The 23,659-nt window shown below is 37.1% G+C and overlaps 1 protein-coding gene across 1 annotated transcript in view; it reads right to left on the bottom strand.

Moving 5' to 3' along the window:
• The window catches only part of LOC145764567 (eukaryotic translation initiation factor 4E type 3-like), a 42,540-nt gene extending 32,028 nt beyond the window's left edge, over window positions 1-10,512 (bottom strand). Inside the window, exons 1-3 of the mRNA XM_082576191.1 lie at window positions 10,267-10,512; window positions 5,103-5,175; window positions 3,004-3,098 (exon numbers count right to left, since the gene is read on the bottom strand). Of these exons, the coding sequence (XP_082432317.1) occupies window positions 3,004-3,098; window positions 5,103-5,175; window positions 10,267-10,478 (380 nt within the window). The 5' untranslated portion in view covers window positions 10,479-10,512. The remainder of the gene's footprint in view (window positions 1-3,003; window positions 3,099-5,102; window positions 5,176-10,266) is intronic.
• Between the last annotated feature and the right edge of the window lie 13,147 nt (window positions 10,513-23,659).

Here is a 23,659-nt window from a genome sequence, read left to right as displayed (position 1 = left end):
ATTTGTTCGCTGTGTAGATTGGCATTTTCTAGCATAATGCCCCATGCGTCCACATTTGTAGCATATGGATTGTTTTGCTGGGCAGTTAGTTTGTTTGTGTAGAGCTCCTCCGCAAAACGTACAAGTTGCTTGATTAACGGTGGCACATTCAGTTTGAAGTGATGCGACATCTTGCTGGCTGTTGCAAGGAGCGATCGAATTTTCTGGAGTCATGCTACTGCTTACCAAATCATAGCAATCAGCACTCTTGCGAGCTTCTTCAAGCCTTCTTGCTTTATCAAATACGGCAGTAAGCTGAAGAACGTTGTCTTCGAGTATTCGCTGTCGTATGTACCCAGATTGAAGACCAGCGAAAAAGGCATCCCTGATTGCCGCTTCTTTGATTTGCACGGAGGTAGAATCCATGAAATTGCAATTGCCACTTAGCGCTTTCAATCGTTGTAAAAAATCTTCTAACGATTCTCCAGAGTTTTGATGGCAAGTGTTGAGCTGGTGTCTGGCGAATACTTCATTTACGGGCTTCACATATGCACTTTCTAAACGCGCAACTGCTTCATCAAAGGTAGCGCATTCACTGATGTAGGAATACACCGATGCATCAATCAAACTGACCAGAATATCGAGCTTATCTTCGGCTGTAGCATTTTCGATCCGACGTAAATAATTTTGAAATGTTTTCCTCCAATGCTTCCATTTCTTGGTGCTATCTGAGGCATTTACATCTACGTCGAAGGTCGGCGGTCTTAAGCACTTGCTGTCCATTAGTAATCAGTTTACAGTTAATTAAATTGTACTAAAACACATTAGTTTACTTTGACCTTTGTAAGGCTTTAATTAACTGGTTGTAAACTTAACTCTATGGAACATAAAATAACGATAATAAAAGACGCGCTCAAACTAAACAGCATGCAAGCTTCCCAGCCACTGCACTACAATGTGAGTGGCAACTCATCGAGTAAGCAGAGTCACGCAGCAATTAATCAGCCAGAAGCAAAGTAAAGGAAACACAGTAGCAATAATAGTACGCAATAATAACGCAATTTTACGACACACGGAATGGCCCGTTCCGATTCGAAGAAAGCTCTTTTCGGAGAATTTTTGAAAATCCAACGACACCTTCTGTTTATTTACAGAGTTTTGTATTTTATTCCACAATATCGTTTCTTTTGCATTCCGACAAAGAAAAATAAATTAAATTGAAATTTAGCGAAAAATAAAAAGCGAATTAACTTTATTTTTGAACTATTAAATTAAAATGTTTGCTCACATAAAATTGATACGTATCCTGCGTCGCCGTCTGTATGCAAATTTAGAATATATTCGAATCCTCAACTATTAGAAAATACACTCCCTAGTTTAACAAGTCAATACAAAAACGTCGGAGATGATTCAATCAATGTCAAATAACAAACAAACAAACAAAAAATAACAATTCATGCGTCCATTTGGAAATTATGGCTGATACCACATAGGAAGTCCCACATGGACTGAGGTGGAACATTGCTATGCCCATCGAAGCAAACGACAAGTTTCTTGATGCGGTTGTCAGCATCTCTACATTTTTTTAACTTTTGTAGCTAACCCAGGTTTATTCTAAACTGCCACTTAGGTTTTAACTTAGTTGATTATACGCTATTTGGCAACTGTCTTTATTTTGTTGACATTTTTTTGCTGAGACTTTATCTCATTAACCTCTATTGTTAATGATGAAGCACTGTTTGACAACTGTTTTTTTTTTTCGCTGAGACTTTGTTTGCCAGCGTTTTCAAAAAATAGGAGGAGTTCTCCTCTTGGTCTTGTTGCCATGCTAATGAAAAAATATGTTACCAAACTATTGAAACACACTCTGGAATTTTGGAGCGAATCGGTGTTGCAATTGATTGGCGAAATGGCCATTGCATTTACAAGCACGCCGTGCCAGTCAGCAAAACAGCTTTTTACATTGAATGAACCTGTTCAGACGTGAAATCAATGTAAAGAAAAACGATGGGCCAACTGAGTGATGCAACGTATTCAGACATTGAATCAATGTAAATACGAAAGTTCTGTAAGGCTAACTGGATTCTTTGAACAAATCGAATGGCTTTTGTAAATGTTTCTCAGTAACAACCTACACCTAGGCAGCAAAAGTTTCCTTTTGTACACAATTTCAACGTCTGGTGATATTGAAATGATGTAAAAATGACAATATTTGCTGACCGGAAAGCAAAATTTTGTTCCACAAACTTTTTGTTACTTTGCATAGAGTTTGTATTAATACATTGTGAATGCAAACACTTTTTGGGTTATGTTCGTGAGGACATCGGTTTGACGCCTGGTTCGACCATCGGTTCGACGCTTAAGACCTGGCCAACCTACCCCAGAACTATTGCCAAAATACTCTATGATGACAAAACGAAAAAGTGGAGACGAAATGGTAGCCTACCAGAAAGTGGAACCTCCAGGCTGGACAGTACCAATCAAGCTACTGGAGAAGAGCAAAGAGAAGGTCAAATGAACTCAAGATTTGGACCTAGAGAGCGAAAATTGGCTGCTGACTTTGAAAAATCGGTAAAAACAGTTGTACGCGTGCCTCGCGGTAACCAGTAAAGGTTACACTTACAGAAATATGCAAATGAGACAAAAAGCTTGTGGGAAAAAATTCGTGGCCGGGAGCTAGGCTACCGTATCGAAGTTGAATTAGACCAATTAGGTGGTTGCAAACATATTTCCTTTCGATGAAACTTGTAGGCCACCAGCCCACCACGTTTGGTTTGCTTTTACATAACATTCAAAAGTTTTGTTGCCATCAAAAATTCTTACATTAAGTTATCATTCATTTCTCTATTGTGAGCTAATTACTTTCAATATACATATGCCAGTGTGATTTCGCTATTCTTCGAAAAAGGCTGTTTCCGATTTCTCCGAATCGGATTCTCCCAATAGCAGCATACCCATTTTGACCACATTTTTTATCATCTTGTTATTTAATCAAATCGAAAGAACAGTAAAGTGACAACTTACCAAACAGGACGGATATTGTTTCGCATAAGATGATAACTGTATCGAGGGACTAATCGACTAGGGGGTGGAATATGGTTAAATACTCCCCAGAAACTCTGGAAAATGAACAGGATGCAATTATATAATCAAGAAACTGCATGATAAGACTTGCATTATTAAGTTATTTTTTAAGCATGTCAAGAGATTTCAATCTTTATTATCTGACAATTTTCTTGAAGTTTGCTTGGAAATGCATTCTGTATTAAATCCACATTCGTCATTAAACATTTTTGGGATGAAAATTATGAAATGGAAGGAAACCCTTTCCTGACTGATAAAAAATTGAACACATTAAAGGAAATCACAACAAGAAAATTAACTCCTAAGTTCAAAAGACAAGTTGAAAAACGTGATGAGAAAAATTGGATATTGGATAAGGTGTAGGAGCACTGGCACAAGAATATTCAGTTATAAGGTACGGTACCTTGAATGTGGCTTTCAAACCAAACTATTTGATTACGTTACCCATTTATTGCATTAGAACAGGGGTTCCCAACCTGTGGTACGCGTACCACTAGTGATACGCGAAGGTTTTTCAGGTGGTACGCGGGTAGCTTCCGTTTTTTTCACAAAAACTTGGATTCACTACTTTATATTTTGTTTATCTGGTTTTGTTTACAAAAAAAATTTCCCGAAGCCTATCTTTATTGTTACGTAACTAGGCCTATTTTTGTTGTTTCATATCATTACGATCTTCAAAATACAGGTTATGTCAATAATAGTCAACAAGGAGCACAGTTGCTTTGAAAAGCCGTACAACGCTGTGGGACAGTGGCGTTAATTAATATAATTATGTCAAATGATTGCTGTTGATAGATATCATCTACTGTTTTATAGCACAAATAGCATTGAATAACGCTAGTTCTAGTTGTAAGCTAAAATTCGATCGGAATAAAATGTTCAACAACAGTTACAAGGAATGTTCTCCAATAAACTTCAGGCTCAGTATGGCCTCCTAATATTCAACGTTAGCTTCCCATGCTGTTCCACAGCTACTGATTTTCCCTTCCGCGTGGGACTGCCTGAATACGAGCAGGAATTTTCAGTCATGATGAACATCAAATCAAACAATCGAAACTGACAAGATGCGCCCGGAAATGACTTTCGATGCGCTGTAAGCAAATTTACACGGCGCATCGACCAATTGGTGGACACTGGACAGTAAACAAAAACTAAAATCTCATTAAATTTAGTTGTGGTGCTTTAGTGTTATTTTAGTACGCCAATATTATTCTTCTTAATAAAATATAATTTGATCAAATTAGTTATTCTGCAAGAAGTGATAAGCTTGGCAGTACAAAGCGTCCAAGTGGTACGAGACCGTAAAAAGGTTGGGAACCCCTGCATTAGAAGCATAAGCAAAAACAAAGTTTTCAATATCGGAAACTTTTATTGATGATGGCACACTCTAAAAATTTACATACTCACTGGGCACTAGAAAAAAATCCAGCCCCATTGCTACTAAAAACTAGCTAAATTATTACAAGAAACAGCCTAAACTAATCCAAAATTGAAAAATAGAATAACAAAAACAAAAATTTTGTAAGTAAAAATGTTATTTATTCCATGAAAGTCGGTTCGAAATGAAACAAGCTAACCAACAACTGCAAAAACATCGCAATGACTTGAAAACAGAGCGATCTATATTATACACGACACAGCTTTAAGCTAAATTTAGTTCATATCCCATTGAAATGATAGTTTTGAGAATCCAAATTGCTGAAGTGCATTTACTGAATCTCAAATCAATGCAAAAAAGCCTTGTTTGCAAGCTTTTTTCAATTTTTTGTCCTTGTTCTCTGTATTGTGCTCTTAAACTTTATAGTACCGTAGTGTTTGTTCTTGACAGTTTTTGGGAAGACAGTCATTTTAATCGCATCTTAAGTGAAACTAAATTTTAAAAAAATAAAAAAATATAAAAAACTTAAAAAAATCTGGTAACACTGAAGCCGGAATGGGCCAGTTATAAATTGAGGAGTCAAATAATTTTCGCCTGACTCCACAGCTTTGTTATAAATTACCTGTATACTGTACGAGTGTACATATTGTATATTTTTTACCTCAATTGTTGACACGGTGTATATTTTCCTCAGATTTGCTTCATACTCTGAAGCAGTTAAATTAGGAACCGACCTGTAGAATGATACAAGTATTTTGGTGTAGCATTATGGCAACAAAATATCAAACAACCAAGATTATATATATGACTAATTGACTAGAATATATATCCCTGAAAATATCGAGAAAAAAAAAAATAGAACAAGGCTGATGTCGCTGATCGGATTTTCCACAAACATTTTAAAATGTATTAGTAATTTTGGAACGTTTGCGGCAATTCCGATCAGCGACTTCGGCTCTGTTGTATTTTTTCGTGATCTTTTTAGGGGACAAACTGTTCAGGGAATGAAATAGGTTGCACCTCTCTACTTCCAATCGTTTATGATGTTTTGTTTTGTAGCCAATGCACTGAATCCTGCTTCACAAAGCTATGTAGTTGAAAATGGGATGAGTACAGTAGTTGAATAACAAAATTTGCTATAGTCACGTACGTTGTGCTTTGACACCCAAAAGTACTTTGCTGAGACCTTTTGTGTGTTTTATAACTTGAGTTTGTTTAAAAGAAATACGATTTCTCGATTTTTGCTTTGCAAAAATGGTATATCCACGCAGTGTGGATGATTTTAGTATCCACGCAAATTAAATGACGTTGAAGTTTATTTTCCTTCATCGATTCTTCTGCTTGAACCGTATCATACTTTAAAAGAGACTACACAAGTATATACACACTTTAGTTAGCCATTAAATTCACAGAAACCAAGTTTTAAAAAAGCCTCATCACATGATCATTTTCTTGTATTTTTTATGCCATTTTTTATAATATTCAGCTTTACTTACTGGCTACAAATTACCATTACAATAACTCATTGCATGAACGTCTCAACTAATATTGTCAGGTTATAATTTAAAAACAAGCAAATTAATATAAAAAAACAAGCACAAAATAAACACCATAAACAAGCTCAATAATAAGCAACTACTTTTGCAGCCCATACATCAAATTTGGTAGTAAACGAGATTAGACTAGAATGTTGTGCAAATTCCAGGATTAGATGAATGCAAATTAGAAGTACAGTTAGGTATGATACTACTTTAGTTTTTAAAATGTGGCATCATGGGCATGGCACAGTTGGACAAAAACGGGGAAAAAATGCCCAGAGTTCTGCATTCTACCAGAAGTGTTGTGATGTAATTAGACATAATAATCATCTAAAAATTGTCAAAAAAAAAACGTAATGAGGACCCAACAAAAAGCTACACTAGCAAAAAAGCCCAAGAATAAGAAACATGCAAAATGAAAAAAATACAAACTCAAAAAGTTGAAACCAGTGTAAGCACACATAAGTTGTACAACAACAGCAAGCATTTATGGTCAGTTATGGCAACCTTACAAAAATTTAGGCGCCCGGCATTGGGTCACACAACCCACAGGTTAAAGATCACTACAATAAATCAGCACGAAACATGATAATGCCTTATGAATACTGGATGTTTTACTGACTGTTATGCTCTGATATGCTACAAAATGGCTGCTGAACGCACTTAATGCTTTACAGGTAGCCTGTTTGTATATAAGTTTTCTTCAAGGTTTGTTTGGGATGTTAAAAAAATACTGAACAAAAATAATAACCTAGTAAAAGTTTTCATAATTACATCTGTATCATATATGTATCCACAGCATTCTGTATCATATATATATACCAGCATAGGCGCCGACTCCGGGGGGGGCGGAGGGGCGGCGCCCCCCCGTGAATTTAGCTCGGGGTGGCTGCCCCCCCGCAAATTATTTTTAAAAAAATCCTAAAGCAAATGATTGTAAGTTCAAATTTGCGTTAGATTGACCTTCATTGCGGATCGATCTCAATTAAAAGATCTACTTGTTGCAACAAGAGCGCTGCTCCTAAGATAACAAAAGAAACAGAAGTACGGTAGCTGACAAACGCCAGCATGGTGCCGTTGAAGCATAGTAACAATGATTGAAAAACGTTTTTCTTGATTTCTTCTGCTTTGTTTTTTCTTGCGAGTGTCAATAACGAGGTGCAGTTTGCTCAGTTTAGTATCTACGCGTATTAAGAGCTAAAGTTCAAAGTGACTAGCATAGAATTCGAAGTAGCCTACAGGCCTCAAAATTCGTTTTTGTTGACGGCGGACAAACGTGTCCGGTCTAAGCAGCTATCTCGGCGAACAAATCAAGTCTCACGGCGGACACACCAGTTTTAGCGTCGATCGTCATGCTTAATCACTTTATCTTGATAATAATTTATCACCATTTCAGAACTATAACTACGGTTTTAGAAGGCTTTTTAAAAAATCAGTAAAGTCACTCTGAAAGGCTTTCATCAGACCAACGACTTGCGCTTGAAGAGTCAAAGCGCCGTGTAGCTGGTCAATACGTCACATAACTGATTAGCTTCCCCCGAACGAGGTCGTGTGGCTTATTGCGTCACAATACTCTGGGCAGGAGTCGGAAAATTTCTACACCAACGCTACTATTTTCTGCTGTGCAAAGTTTCACAGGCTTTTTTCTTTAAGTTTATTTTTGCGTGTCATGTGAGCGAAAGTGAATTTTCTTTAGGTCTTTTCTTTCTTACTGTAATACCAAAACTTAACAAATTTTGTTGCATCTTGCTGTAATAGCCTACTCGTATAATCTAATTTAGTAACCAACCTTGCCGTATCATTATTACTCGGAGATCAAAGCCAGACATTGTGACGTAAAACTTGAACTAAATTGCGCGTGATTAGTGTAGAAGTACCTGTACTCCTATCGATTCTTAGTGAAGAATTCACCTTTGTTACGCTGATTCAATGTCATCAATCGTTGAAGCAACGTAAAAATCGAAAGTTTTCCTCCTTGAATGGAAGCTAAGGGATACAGTATTCACATTTTCTAGATGCGCGCTAGAGTGCGCTGAAAAATATATTATTGCAACAATTGTTCGTGCTATGCAATGACGATTTGTATCGCTAGTTCCTGTGTTATTTCTCGGCGGACAAATATGACCGATCTAGATGGTACTTCCCGAGGACATCACATGCTGTGACGGCGGACATGTCCGCCATGAATTTCGAGGCCTGAGCCTACATTATAAAGCTTGGCGATATACAATGGCAGATAGACGCAAAAAAACATCAATGCTGACAAACAAACATCAGCATTTTGAATGTAAGCAATCAGTCGGCTAGAAAGTTTGCCCCCCGGGCAATTTTCAAAACCCGGCGCCTATGTATACCAGTATAACAGTCCTGGAGTTACTGTGGTCTGGAAGGTACTGTAGCTTCCAGACCGTGTATACTGTATACGTGGTCTAACTAGTATTACTTTAAAAGTCATTACCAGACCAAAAGTGACCAAATAGGGTAGCCAGATTTAACAGTGGGAGCAGCTTCAAAAAAAAAAAATAAGATGAAAGTTAATGCAAAACCTTGTGACAATCATTGCTGTGTTTGTATAAAAAAGTTGTTTGGAACAGGAATATAACGCTTTGAATATTTGAATCATGGCGGTCTTCAATACAAGCTTCAAAAATATATCATGCAAACTTTCAATTAGATTCAAGGCAGACTTCTTTGTGCTTGATGGCTGGATTATTCTTTTTCAGCTCTGTTGTGTATTATGATGTCATTTTGCATTTGGTTAGTTTAATTGGTTGATACTGCAGGAAAGTTCAAAACACAAGCAAAACTTGAAATGAAAGTTCTGTGATTTATGAAAGGGAGGCATAAAGATGGTTGTGAATCAGTAGCCTACCGTACCGTACATCACAAGAAAAAAAGCCTCAAAATTATGTGTTTATTTATGCAGCTTTGTATTGAAAAGATAGACCTATTGCAATTGGTATATATATATATATATTAAAACAATGAAAACTATTAATACTACAAAAAGTGCTCAATACCAAGCAAAAAGGCAAAGCAGAGCGAATATAAGACCTTCTGATGATCCGTTAGGTGAAACAATTTGTAAAGGCTTCAGATAGTAATAACTACATTTGATTTATATATATATTATATATACTGTTAGAAATGGAACTTTATCATAATCTTTTGCTAATGTCTACTAGACCTTTGCTGCAAGGATTTTTTTTCTGATTTCTAAGCTGATATAGGATACCTTTACAATATAATACATCAATCAATCATACATGATTTATACTATATAGGTGACCATGTAAGGTAGCCTAAGTGGGGTGCAATCTAGTTCGTACCCTGAATAGTTCGTACCCTCGGTTCGTACCCTGAAAAGATCAAGAGAAAAAATATAAAAAAGCCGAAGTCGCTGATCGCAGTTTAATAGCCCAAAGCCGAAGTCGCTGATAATCGGAGTTTCCGCAACGCAAACAAACTCGAGGGTTAGGGTTAACGGAAACTGCAAAACTGCGGAAAAATATTTGGGGAAACTGCGATCAGCGAGGGTTAGGGAGCATAGATTACTCGATGGTCAGAGTTAGGGTTAGCGGAAACTGCGAAAAAATGTTTGCGGAAACTGCGATCAACGAGGGTTAGGGCATAGATTACTCTATGGTTAGAGTTAGGGTAAAAGTTAGCAGAAACTGCGGAAAAATGTTTGCGGAAACTGCGATCAGCAAGGGTTAAAGCATAGATTACTCTATGGTTAGAGTTAGGGTAAGGGTTAGCTGAAACTGCTGTTGGCGGAAACTACGGAAAAATGTTTGCGGAAACTGCGATCAGCGAGGGTTAGAGAATAGATTACTCTATGGTTAGGGTTAGCGGAAACTGTGGAAAAATGTTTGCAGAAACTGCGATGAGCGAGGGTTAGCGTTAGGGTAAGGGTTACGGTTAGCAGAAACTGCGATCAGCGACTTCGGCTTTGTGCTATGTTTCTCTGGATCTTTTCAAAAGGAAAATTTTAAAATGTTTGAGGAAACTGCGATCAGCGACTTCCGCTTTTTTTAATTTTTTCTCTCGGTCTTTTCAGGGTACGAACTGTTCAGGGTACGAACTAGGTTGCATCCAGGTAAGTGATAGAATTTTAAAATCGTGATTTTATTAAGAAATGATCAAATAATGATGGCAAACAGGTGTAAGTTACATGAAAAGTCATAAAAAAACAATTCACAGCATATTTTGTAAAAAATATTTCCACCCCTTGTAAAAGTTCTTGAAAGTACCCTTAGCAGCCAACAGTGCAGTATTGTCACTTACCTGTCAAGCCACAATGTCCATGGAGAGTTTAAAGCAACTCCAGACTTTTCTGTATCTCCTAAACTAGAGATTGCCTTTCTTGACAATTTAGGGGATTCTCCAGCTTGAACTCCTTGAACAGGTGAAGGTGATCGTCGATTTAACTGTTGAAACTTCTTTGCAAAGTGATTGTCAAACCCAACATTTCCCCCTTCTGCAAAGGCTCGTGACATCTTGATTAAAATTTTTACCGGTACTTACAAAGCAGTTCTACTGATAAACATAACACAAAAAAAATTATTAAAATTGAGTGCAAATACCTTTTTTATTTGAAATCCTTTTCTGCACAGCAATGACATTAACTAAATCTTCAATATCTGACTAGCCATTCTACATATCCATTCCAAGAATACCGTACACTCTTAAATCTTCTTTTACCTGGGCTTTGTATGGGGAATAAAATGCTTATGATAGGTTTAAATGACTTCAACCTGAATGACATCAGAGTCATTTCATTATAATACAAACAAAATTTTCAAATTTTGGCACCACCTATTTTTTTTATTGGCTTAAAACATGCTTCTCACTTTTCTGAGAAGAAAGAAGAATGGTGCAAATTTGATGAAAATCGGACAAGTGATTCTCAAGTGAAAGTGAAATAAATCTGGACCACTAAGTGGCTTCATAGACAAGGAGCAATGGAAACACGGCAATATCTGAAGATTAGCTCAACACATTTGAATAATTTTTAGCTCTAGTCTACTGTCTACCTCCATGTTTTCTGGGGTGTTCTACCTGTTTATGAACACTAAAACAAGTTTTGGCTAGGCTACTGCTTTTTGAGATAGCTTCAGAAATTGACCTCTTATCCTTACGCACCAATAAAACCATGATTCGTAACTTTAAATTTTTTTTTTTAATTACAGAGAGGAAAGATTGATGAAAAGTTTGGCACAAACAGTGTAGTGCTAAAGTCCCAACTTTTTGCCCAAATCACATTTAAAAGTAGTTAAAGTAGGATAGTTTCTTTTCTCTTCCCGCGCTTTTTAAAGTAAGCAGCAAAATTTTTCTCTCCAGGCCCATATCAAAAAAATGGACTCATAAAAAAAATAAGGCCTGGAGAAAAGCTAATTTTAGAAGAACCAAGAAGAAAATTTAATTGTAGTCATATCAAAACCAAAATTTTCAAAATCCATCAGAAAGTTGCAGAGATAATACAATTTGAAGAAACCTTGAGTTAGACTAGCTAACAAGTCAGCAAGTCATTTTTTGCATTTACGAAGTTAAATCACTGCTGCTAGACAAATCATCAAGTTTTGAAGACAAAGAAAAGTAAGTCAAAAGGACTCATTTTGGCATCCTTTACATTTTCTCAACCGAGCCATTATTTTTTACCCAAACGTAAGTAGCCTAACCTTCAACCCAACAAAGACCAAGTTCAACCATCGACACCAAAGAGGTTCATTTATTGGAAACAGTTCAAATTCAGAAGAAAAAAGATCAAATCTGGACAATTTTATCGTACGATACCACTCCATTTTTTTGTTTAATTTTATCTTGTTATGTACTTCTGCACAATATTGAAGTGATCAGCCAGGCTACTAGGTCAAGACTGACTGCTAATTTTTTTTTCCTAAGTTTCATAGTTTGTGACGTAATAATAGTATTTTTGAAATTTTCACCATACATTTCGTTTTCCGACATTGATTGGTATCTTAAAACGACTAAATTAGGCTACTTCTACGTGAATTTATCCATTATCCACGCCAATCTTAATTTTCTTTTCAAGCTGCATACTTTTAATCAGGTATCATTTTAACTCAATTCATTTGTTTCTATACTACTGCATGACGGAATTTTGCAGTTACCTTTCATCAACTAAAATAAGTATGGTAAATTAATTTAGTTCCTAGTTTCAAATTTAAATTATTACTTGCAGTGCCTTGTCAATCTCCAAAATCCTTGCTAAATTAAATATTTCATAACGCAATAATAGTGTTTATTTTTCAAAGTTTTTCGTCTATCAACTGAAAGTCACTCTGTAGCCTAACCACTCATATTGTATATAATTATTCATTGCACATGTATATGTCAGTCATTTTTATTGTGTTTGTTGTAACGTCCACTACTAACATCAATTTCGATTCCAAAAACTACCTCTCTCTACATCTGATACTAAAAAATTCTTTCAAGAAAGTAAAAAAACAAAGCTCTCCTTGTTCCACTTCAATACCCACAGTCTAAGTAAAAATAAAGACAAACTCGAAAAGTTTTTGGCCGAAATTAATCACCAACCAGATATTATTGCAATTTCTGAAACTAAAATAAAACCCAATTGTGTTGATAACTTTAACCTCATCGAATACAAATTTTTACACAAAAACTCTCCTACAAATGCTGGTGGCGTTGCACTTTACATTAAAAATAATACTGCATATTCTAATTATTCTATACGTAATGATATTAGCTTAAATGTACCAAATTGTGAAGACCTCTGGATCGAGATAAAAAGTAATTCTCAAGACAGCGCAGTCGTGGGTGTCATCTACAGGCATCCTGGACCAAACATTGATAGTTTTCAAAACAGGATACATAATATCAACTATTGCGGAAATTGAGAAGACGAAATCACAATACATCATTTGCAGAGACATCAACATCAACCTTATGCATGAAAATAAAACCCCTATTTAAGTAAAAAGAATATTTGGACTCACTTGTGGCCATAGGTTGTAATTCCGTGATAAGCCATCCAACCAGGGATGAAGGAACCACGTGGGCCTGGGCCCACCTACTTAGAGAAAGTGATTTTAGCTGCAGCAAGTAGAGGGTAAAGGATGCAGCACCTTTGTCTCTAAAAGAAGGCACTTAAACCAGGCTAGATGGAAACTTTGCTAACTGTTAAATATGTGTATATACCAGTAGCCTACCGGTACTCCTGGTATTAACAGTTAGCAAAGTTATCCGGAAAAAATAGCCTGCAGTACTATGTGCATACACAACAGCTGCACCACCAATATACAAATATAATAGGCCTACTGGTGTCACACAATAACAAGGCTCCTTCAACTGTCACTATATAGGTGACTGCTACTGTATTACTCTTGAAATTTTTTTCTAAAAAAGTTAATAATACGCGGTCCCACAAATTACCCATAAGTACCCATAAGCACCTATAAGCCCCATAAGTCGCGTCGAATTACCCATAAGTACCCATAAGTCGCGTCGAATTACCCATACGCCCCATAAGTCGCGTCGAATTACCCATAAGCCCCATAAGTCGCGTCGAATTACCCATAGGCACCATAAGTAGCATTGAATTACATAGAAGGAACGTCGAATTACCCATAAGCCTGTATAGTGTAGAGTGTAGTCTATAGCCGTCTAGAAGCCTAGTCGGCTGCATAGCCGAGTGGTGAGGAGCATGGGCTGGGCGTTCCAAAATATAGTTCGACACCGCTCAAGAGCAGGACACTTGAAGGCATGCCTAAAGGTGGACACAAAGATTGGCTTCGTTGCCTTCCCGTCCGCTTATGTGTAATCTGCAGTTTGCTGCAGCAGATGGAGTGTTTTGTCCAATACAGACGAAATCGGTTAATCGAATCACCTATTTGCCAGACGATTTGATACGATTATCCGATTGATTCGTTTAACCAATTTACTAAAAAAAAGGTTTATTGTGAATGGGCGTAATTGTTGAGATGTCTGTGCTGACTAGGCTGCAACGCACATTACAACTGATACTTCCTACAACTGTTTACGATTCTGGTTAAACTTTAAAGAGTTTACTAGTTCTGTGTTACATAACACTATGCTGTGTTTTCCAGCCAGCAAAACTGGTCCTTTTTGCATTGATTTATCATCTGCAGACGTTGAAACAATGTAAAAAAGACCAGCTTTCCTGACTGGGAGAGCATTTATGATCAAAGCATTTTTCTGCAAACTGCAGCAATCGGACTTCTTTTAATCTCACCAATATCTGTGATGTCACAATGCGAACTTTGACGTTGATGTTTTTGATTCAAGCGTGCTATTTTTAGCTCCGCACCAGCTGTGTAATTTTGAGTATGGAACATGGCCTACGAAAATTTTAAAGAGTTTACTACTTCTGTGTTACATAACACTGTGCTGTATGTTCCAGCCAGCAAAACTGGTCCTTTTTCCATGATTTATCATCTGCAGACGTTGAAACAATGTAAAAAAGACCAGCTTTGCTGACTGGGAGAGCATTTACGATCAAAGCATTTTTATGCAAACTGTAGCAATCGGACTTCTTTTAATCTAACCGATCTTTGTGACGTCACAACGCGAACTTTGACGTTGACGTTTTTAATTCAACCATGCTATTTTTAGCTCCGCACCAGCTGTGTAGTTGTGAGTATGGAACGTGGCCTACCAAAATAGTGGTATGGTAGAAAAACACGGCTCACACTCATTGTTTGTTTTGAAATCGCAAAGTTATTTTTTTTCAAATCTTTTGCGCTGTTTGTGTTTTGTTTGTTTTGAAATCGCAAAGTTTTTTTTTCAAGTCTTTTGCGCTGTCTGGTAAAATAATTAATTTGCAATGTTCTTCAACTGAACGAAAGTGCACAAACGAAATTACGCACTGCATTTCACAACAGTAGGCTACTTTTTTTCAGCAATTTAAAAAAAAAATTTCCAAAGTTTTCTGGTTTAAACTTTTGGACATGCTTTCCAACACTTCCCTCTCAAGCCGAAATAATTTGTCCGTGTCCATTCCTTGGAAGGCCAGTCGCCGACGGATGACATCAAAAGTATTTAAACTTCTTTATTGGGAAGTGTGATTATTCCTTTTGTCTGCTTTTCTGTTTTAATGAAGCCCAGCTGTGCGAAAATCGGTTCTTTGTAGTGCGATGTCTAGCACATAAGATTATGGCCTGGGATTACAGACACTTGTCTTTGTTTTGATCGCATGCGTATGTCTCACCTCTGCTTCATTTCTCCTTTAAACATTGCAGACAATAATGTGAAGCGAAAAAGAGACAGTCTCTTTTCGCTAACAGGCACAATTATACGATTAAATGAATGAAGTATGCAAACTAGAAGCAAATCCTGATGCTTTTATCCGACTTATTCTTTTAAGCGGTATTCGTTTAACGGATGTTTTTACTTAACATTAGATTGGATTTGGTTTGGGATTTCAAGTTTTGATTCAAATAAACGGTTGATACGTTTAAGCAGTATAATATACTATTAACCGATTTCGTCTGTAAAACACCTTAACATTGGACAATTTTCCCTATGAACCAGGTGACTGCAGCATAGCAATCGTTCTCGCACTCAGCCAGAGACTTAATTCTTGCTTTAAACTTGATAATTAAAGAAAAAAAAGAATAATGGCAAGGGTGGGAATCAAACCCGTGTCACCAAATTCAATAGCCTTTGCCTTAACCACTCAGCCACGCAAGCGCTCGGGAAATCTTCGCTTAATTTGTTTATATGGGTAATGTTTCGAGAACGCTCACAATATTATCAGTTTAGTTTGTTTTTATTTCTGACCATCACAACGAAAAAACAATACACGACAAACTTAGCACAGATCTATAAAAGGTAGAAGCGACAAAACGCAGACGTTATAACGTGCACGATACCAAAGCCTGCAGATTACATATACGCTGACATGAGGCGTAAGTAATTCCACGTTGCTTATGGGTAATTCGACGCGACTTATGGGGCATTTGGGTAATTCGACGCGACTTACGGGGCTTATGGGTAATTCGACCCGACTTATGGGGCTTATGGGTAATTCGACTCGCGTCGAATTACCCATAAGTCGCGTCGAATTACCCATAAGCAACGTGGAATTACTTACGCCTTCATGTCAGCGTATATGTAATCTGCAAGTCGCTGTTGCGACTTGCGATCGTGTCACTGAAACTGATTGTCCTGCTTTGGTATCATGCACGTTATAACGTCTGCGTTTTGTCGCTTCTACCTTTTATAGACCTCTGCTAAGTTTGTCGTATATTGTTTTTCGTTGTGATGGTCAGAAATAAAAACAAACTAAACTGATAATATTGTGAGCGTTCTCGAAACATTACCCATATAAACAAATTAAGCGAAGATTTCCCGAGCGCTTGCGTGGCTGAGTGGTTAAGGCAAAGGCTATTGAATTTGGTGACACGGGTTTGATTCCCACCCTTACCATTATTCTTTTTTTTCTTTAATTATCAAGTTTAAAGCAAGAATTAAGTCTCTGGCTGAGTGCGAGAACGATTGCTATGCTGCAGTCACCTGGTTCATAGGGAAAATTGTCCAATGTTAAGGTGTTTTATCGGACAAAACACTCCATCTGCTGCAGCAAACTGCAGATTACACATAAGCGGACGGGAAGGCAACGAAGCCAATCTTCGTGTCCACCTTTAGGCATGCCTTCAAGTGTCCTGCTCTTGAGCGGTGTCGAACTATATTTTGGAACGCCCAGCCCGTGCTCCTCACCACTCGGCTATGCAGCCGACTAGGCTACTAGGCTTCTAGACGGCTATAGACTACACTCTACACTATACAGGCTTATGGGTAATTTGACGTTCCTTCTATGTAATTCAATGCTACTTATGGTGTCTACGGGTAATTCGACGCGACTTATGGGGCTTATGGGTAATTCGACGCGACTTACGAGGCTTATGGGTGATTCGACGCGACTTACGGGGCTTATGGGTAATTCGACGCGACTTATGGGGCTTATGGGTAATTCGACGCTACTTATGGGGCTTTTGGGTAATTCGACGCGACTTATGGGGCTTATGGGTAATTCGACGCGACTTATGGGTACTTATGGGGCTTATGGGTAATTTGTGGGACCCATAATACGATCATTGAAAGCAATAAATTCTTGGCAAATTGGGCCCAAAAATGGCAACTTTTTGCACGGTGATACGTAAGGCAATCATGAAAACTCAATGTATAAATGACATGAAGTATTTGGAATGCAGGAATGCCAAGGGGGGTCTGGGAGGCGAAGCCCCCCAGAAGTTGGATTGACTCTGACTGCTGCACCTCTGGGACCACCTACTTTTAAAATGGTTCCTCCATCCCTGCATCCAACTAGATTTTCTAAAATTAGTGAACCATATTTATTGGACCATATTTATACAAACATTGAAAAACAACACAAAACCAGCGGTATCTGTTTGTATGATGTTTCTGATCATTTAGCAGTGTTCTTGAGCGTAACTAATTTGAATTTCCTTAAAACCAAAGTTCCGAAATTGACACGATGTATGCGGCATTTTGACAATGAAAACTTTTTATCTGAAATGCATGTTGCTATGAACTCCCTTGATTTCAGAAAAAACAACGTCAACACACAATTCTGTGAATTCATAGACGCGTTCCAAAAAACACTCAATAAACACGCACCTGTAAGGAAATTGTCCCGTAAAGAAGTCAAATTGCAAAACAAACCCTGGATCACAAAAGGAATTCTTAAATCCATAAACACAAAAAATAGACTATATCAAGCGTGCTATAAGCACAAAGACGACATGAAAATAAAGAAATATAAAGCTTGTAAACAATAACCGCTTGGTGCATATAAAAAGAATAGCTAAAAAACAACACTACACTTATTATATTTATTTGAATTAAACAAAGCTGATGCATCGAAGACATGGAAAGTAATTAACGAATTGATCACTGCAAATCCAAGTTAACATCATCGCTTCCCACCAATATGGAAATAAATAACATTTTACACAAAACTGAATCAACCCACTTTGCAAACATAATGAATGAGTACTTCACCAATATTGGTACTAATATGGCAAGTAAAATTAAACCAACTGGCGTATCCTCTTCAGATTTTTTAACAACAACATGTCAATCCAGTTTTTTACTTGAAGACATCAATCCCACTGAGGTTTCAAACATCATAATGACATTGAAAACAAAATTCTCCTGGAATACACACTATCCCGACAAAATTCATCAAACTTGCAAACTGTATTATTTCACCAATTCTTGCTCAATTATACAACAACTGCTTTGCTCAAGAGACCTATCCAGATCCACTAAAGCTGTCTAAAATCATCCCAATACCAAAGGCATCCAATCCCACCGCTTTAACCGATATCAGGCCAATCTCCTTTTTGCCCACTTTCTCTAAAATTCTTGAAAAGCTTTTGTACAAACGAATGATCAAATTTCTGGATGAAAATAATATATTAACTCCCAGTCAACACGGTTTTAGGACAAACGATTCGACATCAAAAACTTAAATAACAATAACTATACGTGCTCCATTTTTCTTGACCTGAGTAAAGCATTTGACACTGTTGATCATGTAATTTTATTGAACAAATTATTTTGTTATGGTTTACGTGGAAAAATATGGAACTTGATGAAGTCTTATTTAACCAACAGACAACAATGCACCAAACTTAACTCATTATCATCAAACTTTTTGATGGTCAAATGCGGCATCCCCCAAGGGTCAGTCCTTGGTCCTTTGTTATTTTTATTATAGGTTTGTAAACGATCTACCTTTTTGTATTGTTTTTTGTTTTTTTTATTATCTTTATCCTGCATTGCGAGAAAGCGGACTTGAGCGCTATGCATCGGTGTACGCCTTCCGACGTACATCTGACCCACGCTGCAGCCGACTGCAATGTCTGTTTCCGGTTGTCTACTCTACTTATGACTTAAATTTGGTACTACCCATTACTCGAAATCGATCCTCTTTTTGCGGATGACACCAGCCTAAACATGACACATCACACACCATAATTTGACTTGCCTAGAACAACAAGCCAATGAAGAAATAAAAAAGATTGATGTATGGATGAGAACTAATAACTCAATTGGTTAGCGCGTCACTTCTGGAACGAAGAAGCTTCAAGATCAAGCGGCGCTGGTTCGACTCTCGGGGTGTGCGCTTGAGCAACGCACGTTAAGGACTGCTCTCCATTCAGCGGCATCTAATGGATGGAATAGTTCCCCGGCAACAAGACTTCAACAATCGGAAACTTCACTCTGTCAATCTCGGTGACCGGGCCTGCGTCAGTGATTCAAAGCCTCTACAAGTATGCAAAACTGCCAGGATTAAGCTCTGCAAGAAGCTTTCCCAGTCCGAGGATAAAGATTCAGTCAATCAATTACACTAAAACTGTTGTTGCAAAATCCTCCTGTTGCAAAATCGTTCTCTCTCACCTTAAACAGCCAAAGTATTAACAAAACTGATCAAGTAAAATATCTAGGAGTAACGATGGACCACAGATTGAACTGGAACGCCCATATCTCTGACCTTTGCACAAAATTGAGTAAAGTATGTGGCATTGCTTACAAAATCAGATACTATGTCCCATTATCCACATTACGGTTAATTTACTTTTCATTATTTCAATCAAATCTTCAATATTCGATAATCAATAGGGGTAGGGCCAACAAAACGTTAGTACACAAGGTGGAAGTGATTTAGAACAAATTTATTAAAGCCTGTTTGTTTGGTGACAGGAAAACCTCGACGACCTACATGTACAGCAAATTTCAGGTATTAAAAGTGAGTGACCTTGCAAAGCTGGTATGAATATATGCACAGTTCATGTTCAAGTACGAAAATAATTTTTTGCCAGCATGTTTCTCTGGCTACTTTGTTAAACTAGACGACATACATCAACATGATACAAGACATAAGACTAAAACCAGATTTTTTCTTCCCAGGTTTGAAATAAACTTTTGCAAAAAACACTCCATTTCTAGTGTGTGCAAGTGTGGAGTGAAATTTCACACGATATAAAAGGTTGGTGCTGGTTTGCTGGTTAAGCACCACCGTCATTCTGGCAGAATAATTTTTCCGCTTTCCACCTAAAAAAGATATCCGTGAATAAGTGCGAGGCATAAAGTGCGACATGACATACCTTCGAAAAATCTTAAATAAAATTATATTTCGCAACATATGCCACTTAAATTTTGCATGCATCGGATTCAGTATTAAATTACCTTTCCAGGGATGTGCATCAATAGGTGGGCATTTGGGAGGAACGTCCAGCAGAACGGTTCAAAGATGGAGGATATTTTCACGATATTCAAGAAAGTAATACGATTTTTGCATAAAAAATACCACTCCAAACATCTTCGAATAAAACTATATTCCGCAACATATGCCACTTAAATTTTGCATGCATCGGATTTAGTATTAAATTACCTTTCCAGGGATGTGCATCAATAGGTGGGCATTTGGGAGGAACGTCCAGCAGAACGGTTCAAAGATGGAAAATATTTTTACAATATTCAAGAAAATAATACGATTTTACATAAAAAATACCTCTCCAAACATCTTCAAATAAAACTATATTCCGCAACATATGCCACTTAAATTTTGCATGCATCGGATTTAGTATTAAATTACCTTTTCAGGGATGTGCATCAATAGGTGGGCATTTGGGAGGAACGTCCAGCAGAACGGTTCAAAGATGGAGGATATTTTCACGACATTCAAGAAAATAATACGACTTTTTGCATAAAAAATACCTCTCCAAACATCTTCAAATAAAACTATATTCCGCAACATATGCCACTTAAATTTTGCATGCATCGGATTTAGTATTAAATTACCTTTTCAGGGATGTGCATCAATAGGTGGGCATTTGGGAGGAACGTCCAGCAGAACGGTTCAAAGATGGAGGATATTTTCACGATATTCAAGAAAGTAATACGATTTTTGCATAAAAAATACCACTCCAAACATCTTCGAATAAAACTATATTCCGCAACATATGCCACTTAAATTTTGCATGCATCGGATTTAGTATTAAATTACCTTTCCAGGGATGTGCATCAATAGGTGGGCATTTGGGAGGAACGTCCAGCAGAACGGTTCAAAGATGGAAAATATTTTTACAATATTCAAGAAAATAATACGATTTTACATAAAAAATACCTCTCCAAACATCTTCAAATAAAACTATATTCCGCAACATATGCCACTTAAATTTTGCATGCATCGGATTTAGTATTAAATTACCTTTTCAGGGATGTGCATCAATAGGTGGGCATTTGGGAGGAACGTCCAGCAGAACGGTTCAAAGATGGAGGATATTTTCACGACATTCAAGAAAATAATACGACTTTTTGCATAAAAAATACCTCTCCAAACATCTTCAAATAAAACTATATTCCGCAACATATGCCACTTAAATTTTGCATGCATCGGATTTAGTATTAAATTACCTTTTCAGGGATGTGCATCAATAGGTGGGCATTTGGGAGGAACGTCCAGCAGAACGGTTCAAAGATGGAGGATATTTTCACGATATTCAAGAAAATAATACGACTTTTTGCATAAAAAATACCTCTCCAAACATCTTCAAATAAAACTATATTCCGCAACATATGCCACTTAAATTTTGCATGCATCAGATCTAGTATTAAATTACCTTTCCAGGGATGTGCATCAATAGGTGGGCATTTGGGAGGAACGTCCAGCAGAACGGTTCAGAGATGGAGGATAATTTTACGATATTCAAGAAAATAATACTATTTTACAAAAAAAATACCTCTCCAAACATCTTCAAATAAAACTATATTCCGCAACATATGCCATTTAAATTTTGCATGCATCGGATTCAGTATTAAATTACCTTTCCAGAGATGTGCATCAATAGGTGGGCATTTGGGAGGAACGCTCAGCAGAACGGTTCAAAGATGGAAGATATTTTTACAATATTCAAGAAAATAATACGATTTTACATAAAAAATACCTCTCCAAACATCTTCGAATAAAACTATATTCCGCAACATATGCCACTTAAATTTTGCATGCATCGGATTTAGTATTAAATTACCTTTCCAGGGATGTGCATCAATAGGTGGGCATTTGGGAGGAACGTCCAGCAGAACGGTTCAAAGATGGAGGATATTTTCACGATATTCAAGAAAATAATACGACTTTTTGCATAAAAAATACCTCTCCAAACATCTTCGAATAAAACTATATTCCGCAACATATGCCACTTAAATTTTGCATGCATCGGATTCAGTATTAAATTACCTTTCCAGGGATGTGCATCAATAGGTGGGCATTTGGGAGGAACGTCCAGCAGAACGGTTCAAAGATGGAGGATATTTTTACGAGATTCAATAAAATAATACGACTTTTTGCATAAAGAATACCTCTCCAAACATCTTCGAATAAAACTATATTCCGCAACATATGCCATTTAAATTTTGCATGCATCGGATTCAGTATTAAATTACCTTTCCAGGGATGTGCATCAATAGGTGGGCATTTGGGAGGAACGTCCAGCAGAACGGTTCAAAGATGGAGGATATTTTTACAATATTTAAGAAAATAATACGACTTTTTGCATAAAAAACATCTCTCCAAACATCTTCGAATAAAACTATATTCCGCAACATATGCCACTTAAATTTTGCATGCATCGGATTTAGTATTAAATTACCTTTCCAGGGATGTGCATCAATAGGTGGGCATTTGGGAGGAACGTCCAGCAGAACGGTTCAAAGATGGAGGATAATTTTACGATATTCAAGAAAATAATACGATTTTACAAAAAAAATACCTCTCCAAACATCTTCAAATAAAACTATATTCCGCAACATATGCCACTTAAATTTTGCATGCATCGGATTCAGTATTAAATTACCTTTCCAGAGATGTGCATCAATAGGTGGGCATTTGGGAGGAACGCTCAGCAGAACGGTTCAAAGATGGAAGATATTTTTACAATATTCAAGAAAATATTATGACTTTTTGCATAAAAAACACCTCTCCAAACATCTTCGAATAAAACTATATTCCGCAACATATGCCACTTAAATTTTGCATGCATCGGATCTAGTATTAAATTACCTTTCCAGGGATGTGCATCAATAGGTGGGCATTTGGGAGGAACGTCCAGCAGAACGGTTCAAAGATGGAGGATATTTTTACAATATTCAAGAAAATAATACGTCTTTTTGCATAAAAAATACCACTCCAAACATCTTCGAATAAAACTATATTCCGCAACATATGCCATTTAAATTTTGCATGCATCGGATTCAGTATTAAATTACCTTTCCAGGGATGTGCATCAATAGGTGGGCATTTGGGAGGAACGTCCAGCAGAACGGTTCAAAGATGGAGGATATTTTCACGATATTCAAGAAAATAATACGACTTTTTGCATAAAAAATACCTCTCCAAACATCTTCGAATAAAACTATATTCCGCAACATATGCCACTTAAATTTTGCATGCATCAGATCTAGTATTAAATTACCTTTCCAGGGATGTGCATCAATAGGTGGGCATTTAGGAGGAACGTCCAGCAGAACGGTTCAAAGATGGAGGATATTTTCAAGATATTCAAGAAAATAATACGACTTTTTGCATAAAAAATACCTCTCCAAACATCTTCGAATAAAACTATATTCCGCAACATATGCCACTTAA

Source organism: Aplidium turbinatum, chromosome 2 (assembly GCF_918807975.1).
Source record: "Aplidium turbinatum chromosome 2, kaAplTurb1.1, whole genome shotgun sequence".
Classification (NCBI taxonomy): domain Eukaryota; kingdom Metazoa; phylum Chordata; class Ascidiacea; order Aplousobranchia; family Polyclinidae; genus Aplidium; species Aplidium turbinatum.
This window is presented reverse-complemented; position numbering and strand designations above follow the sequence as displayed.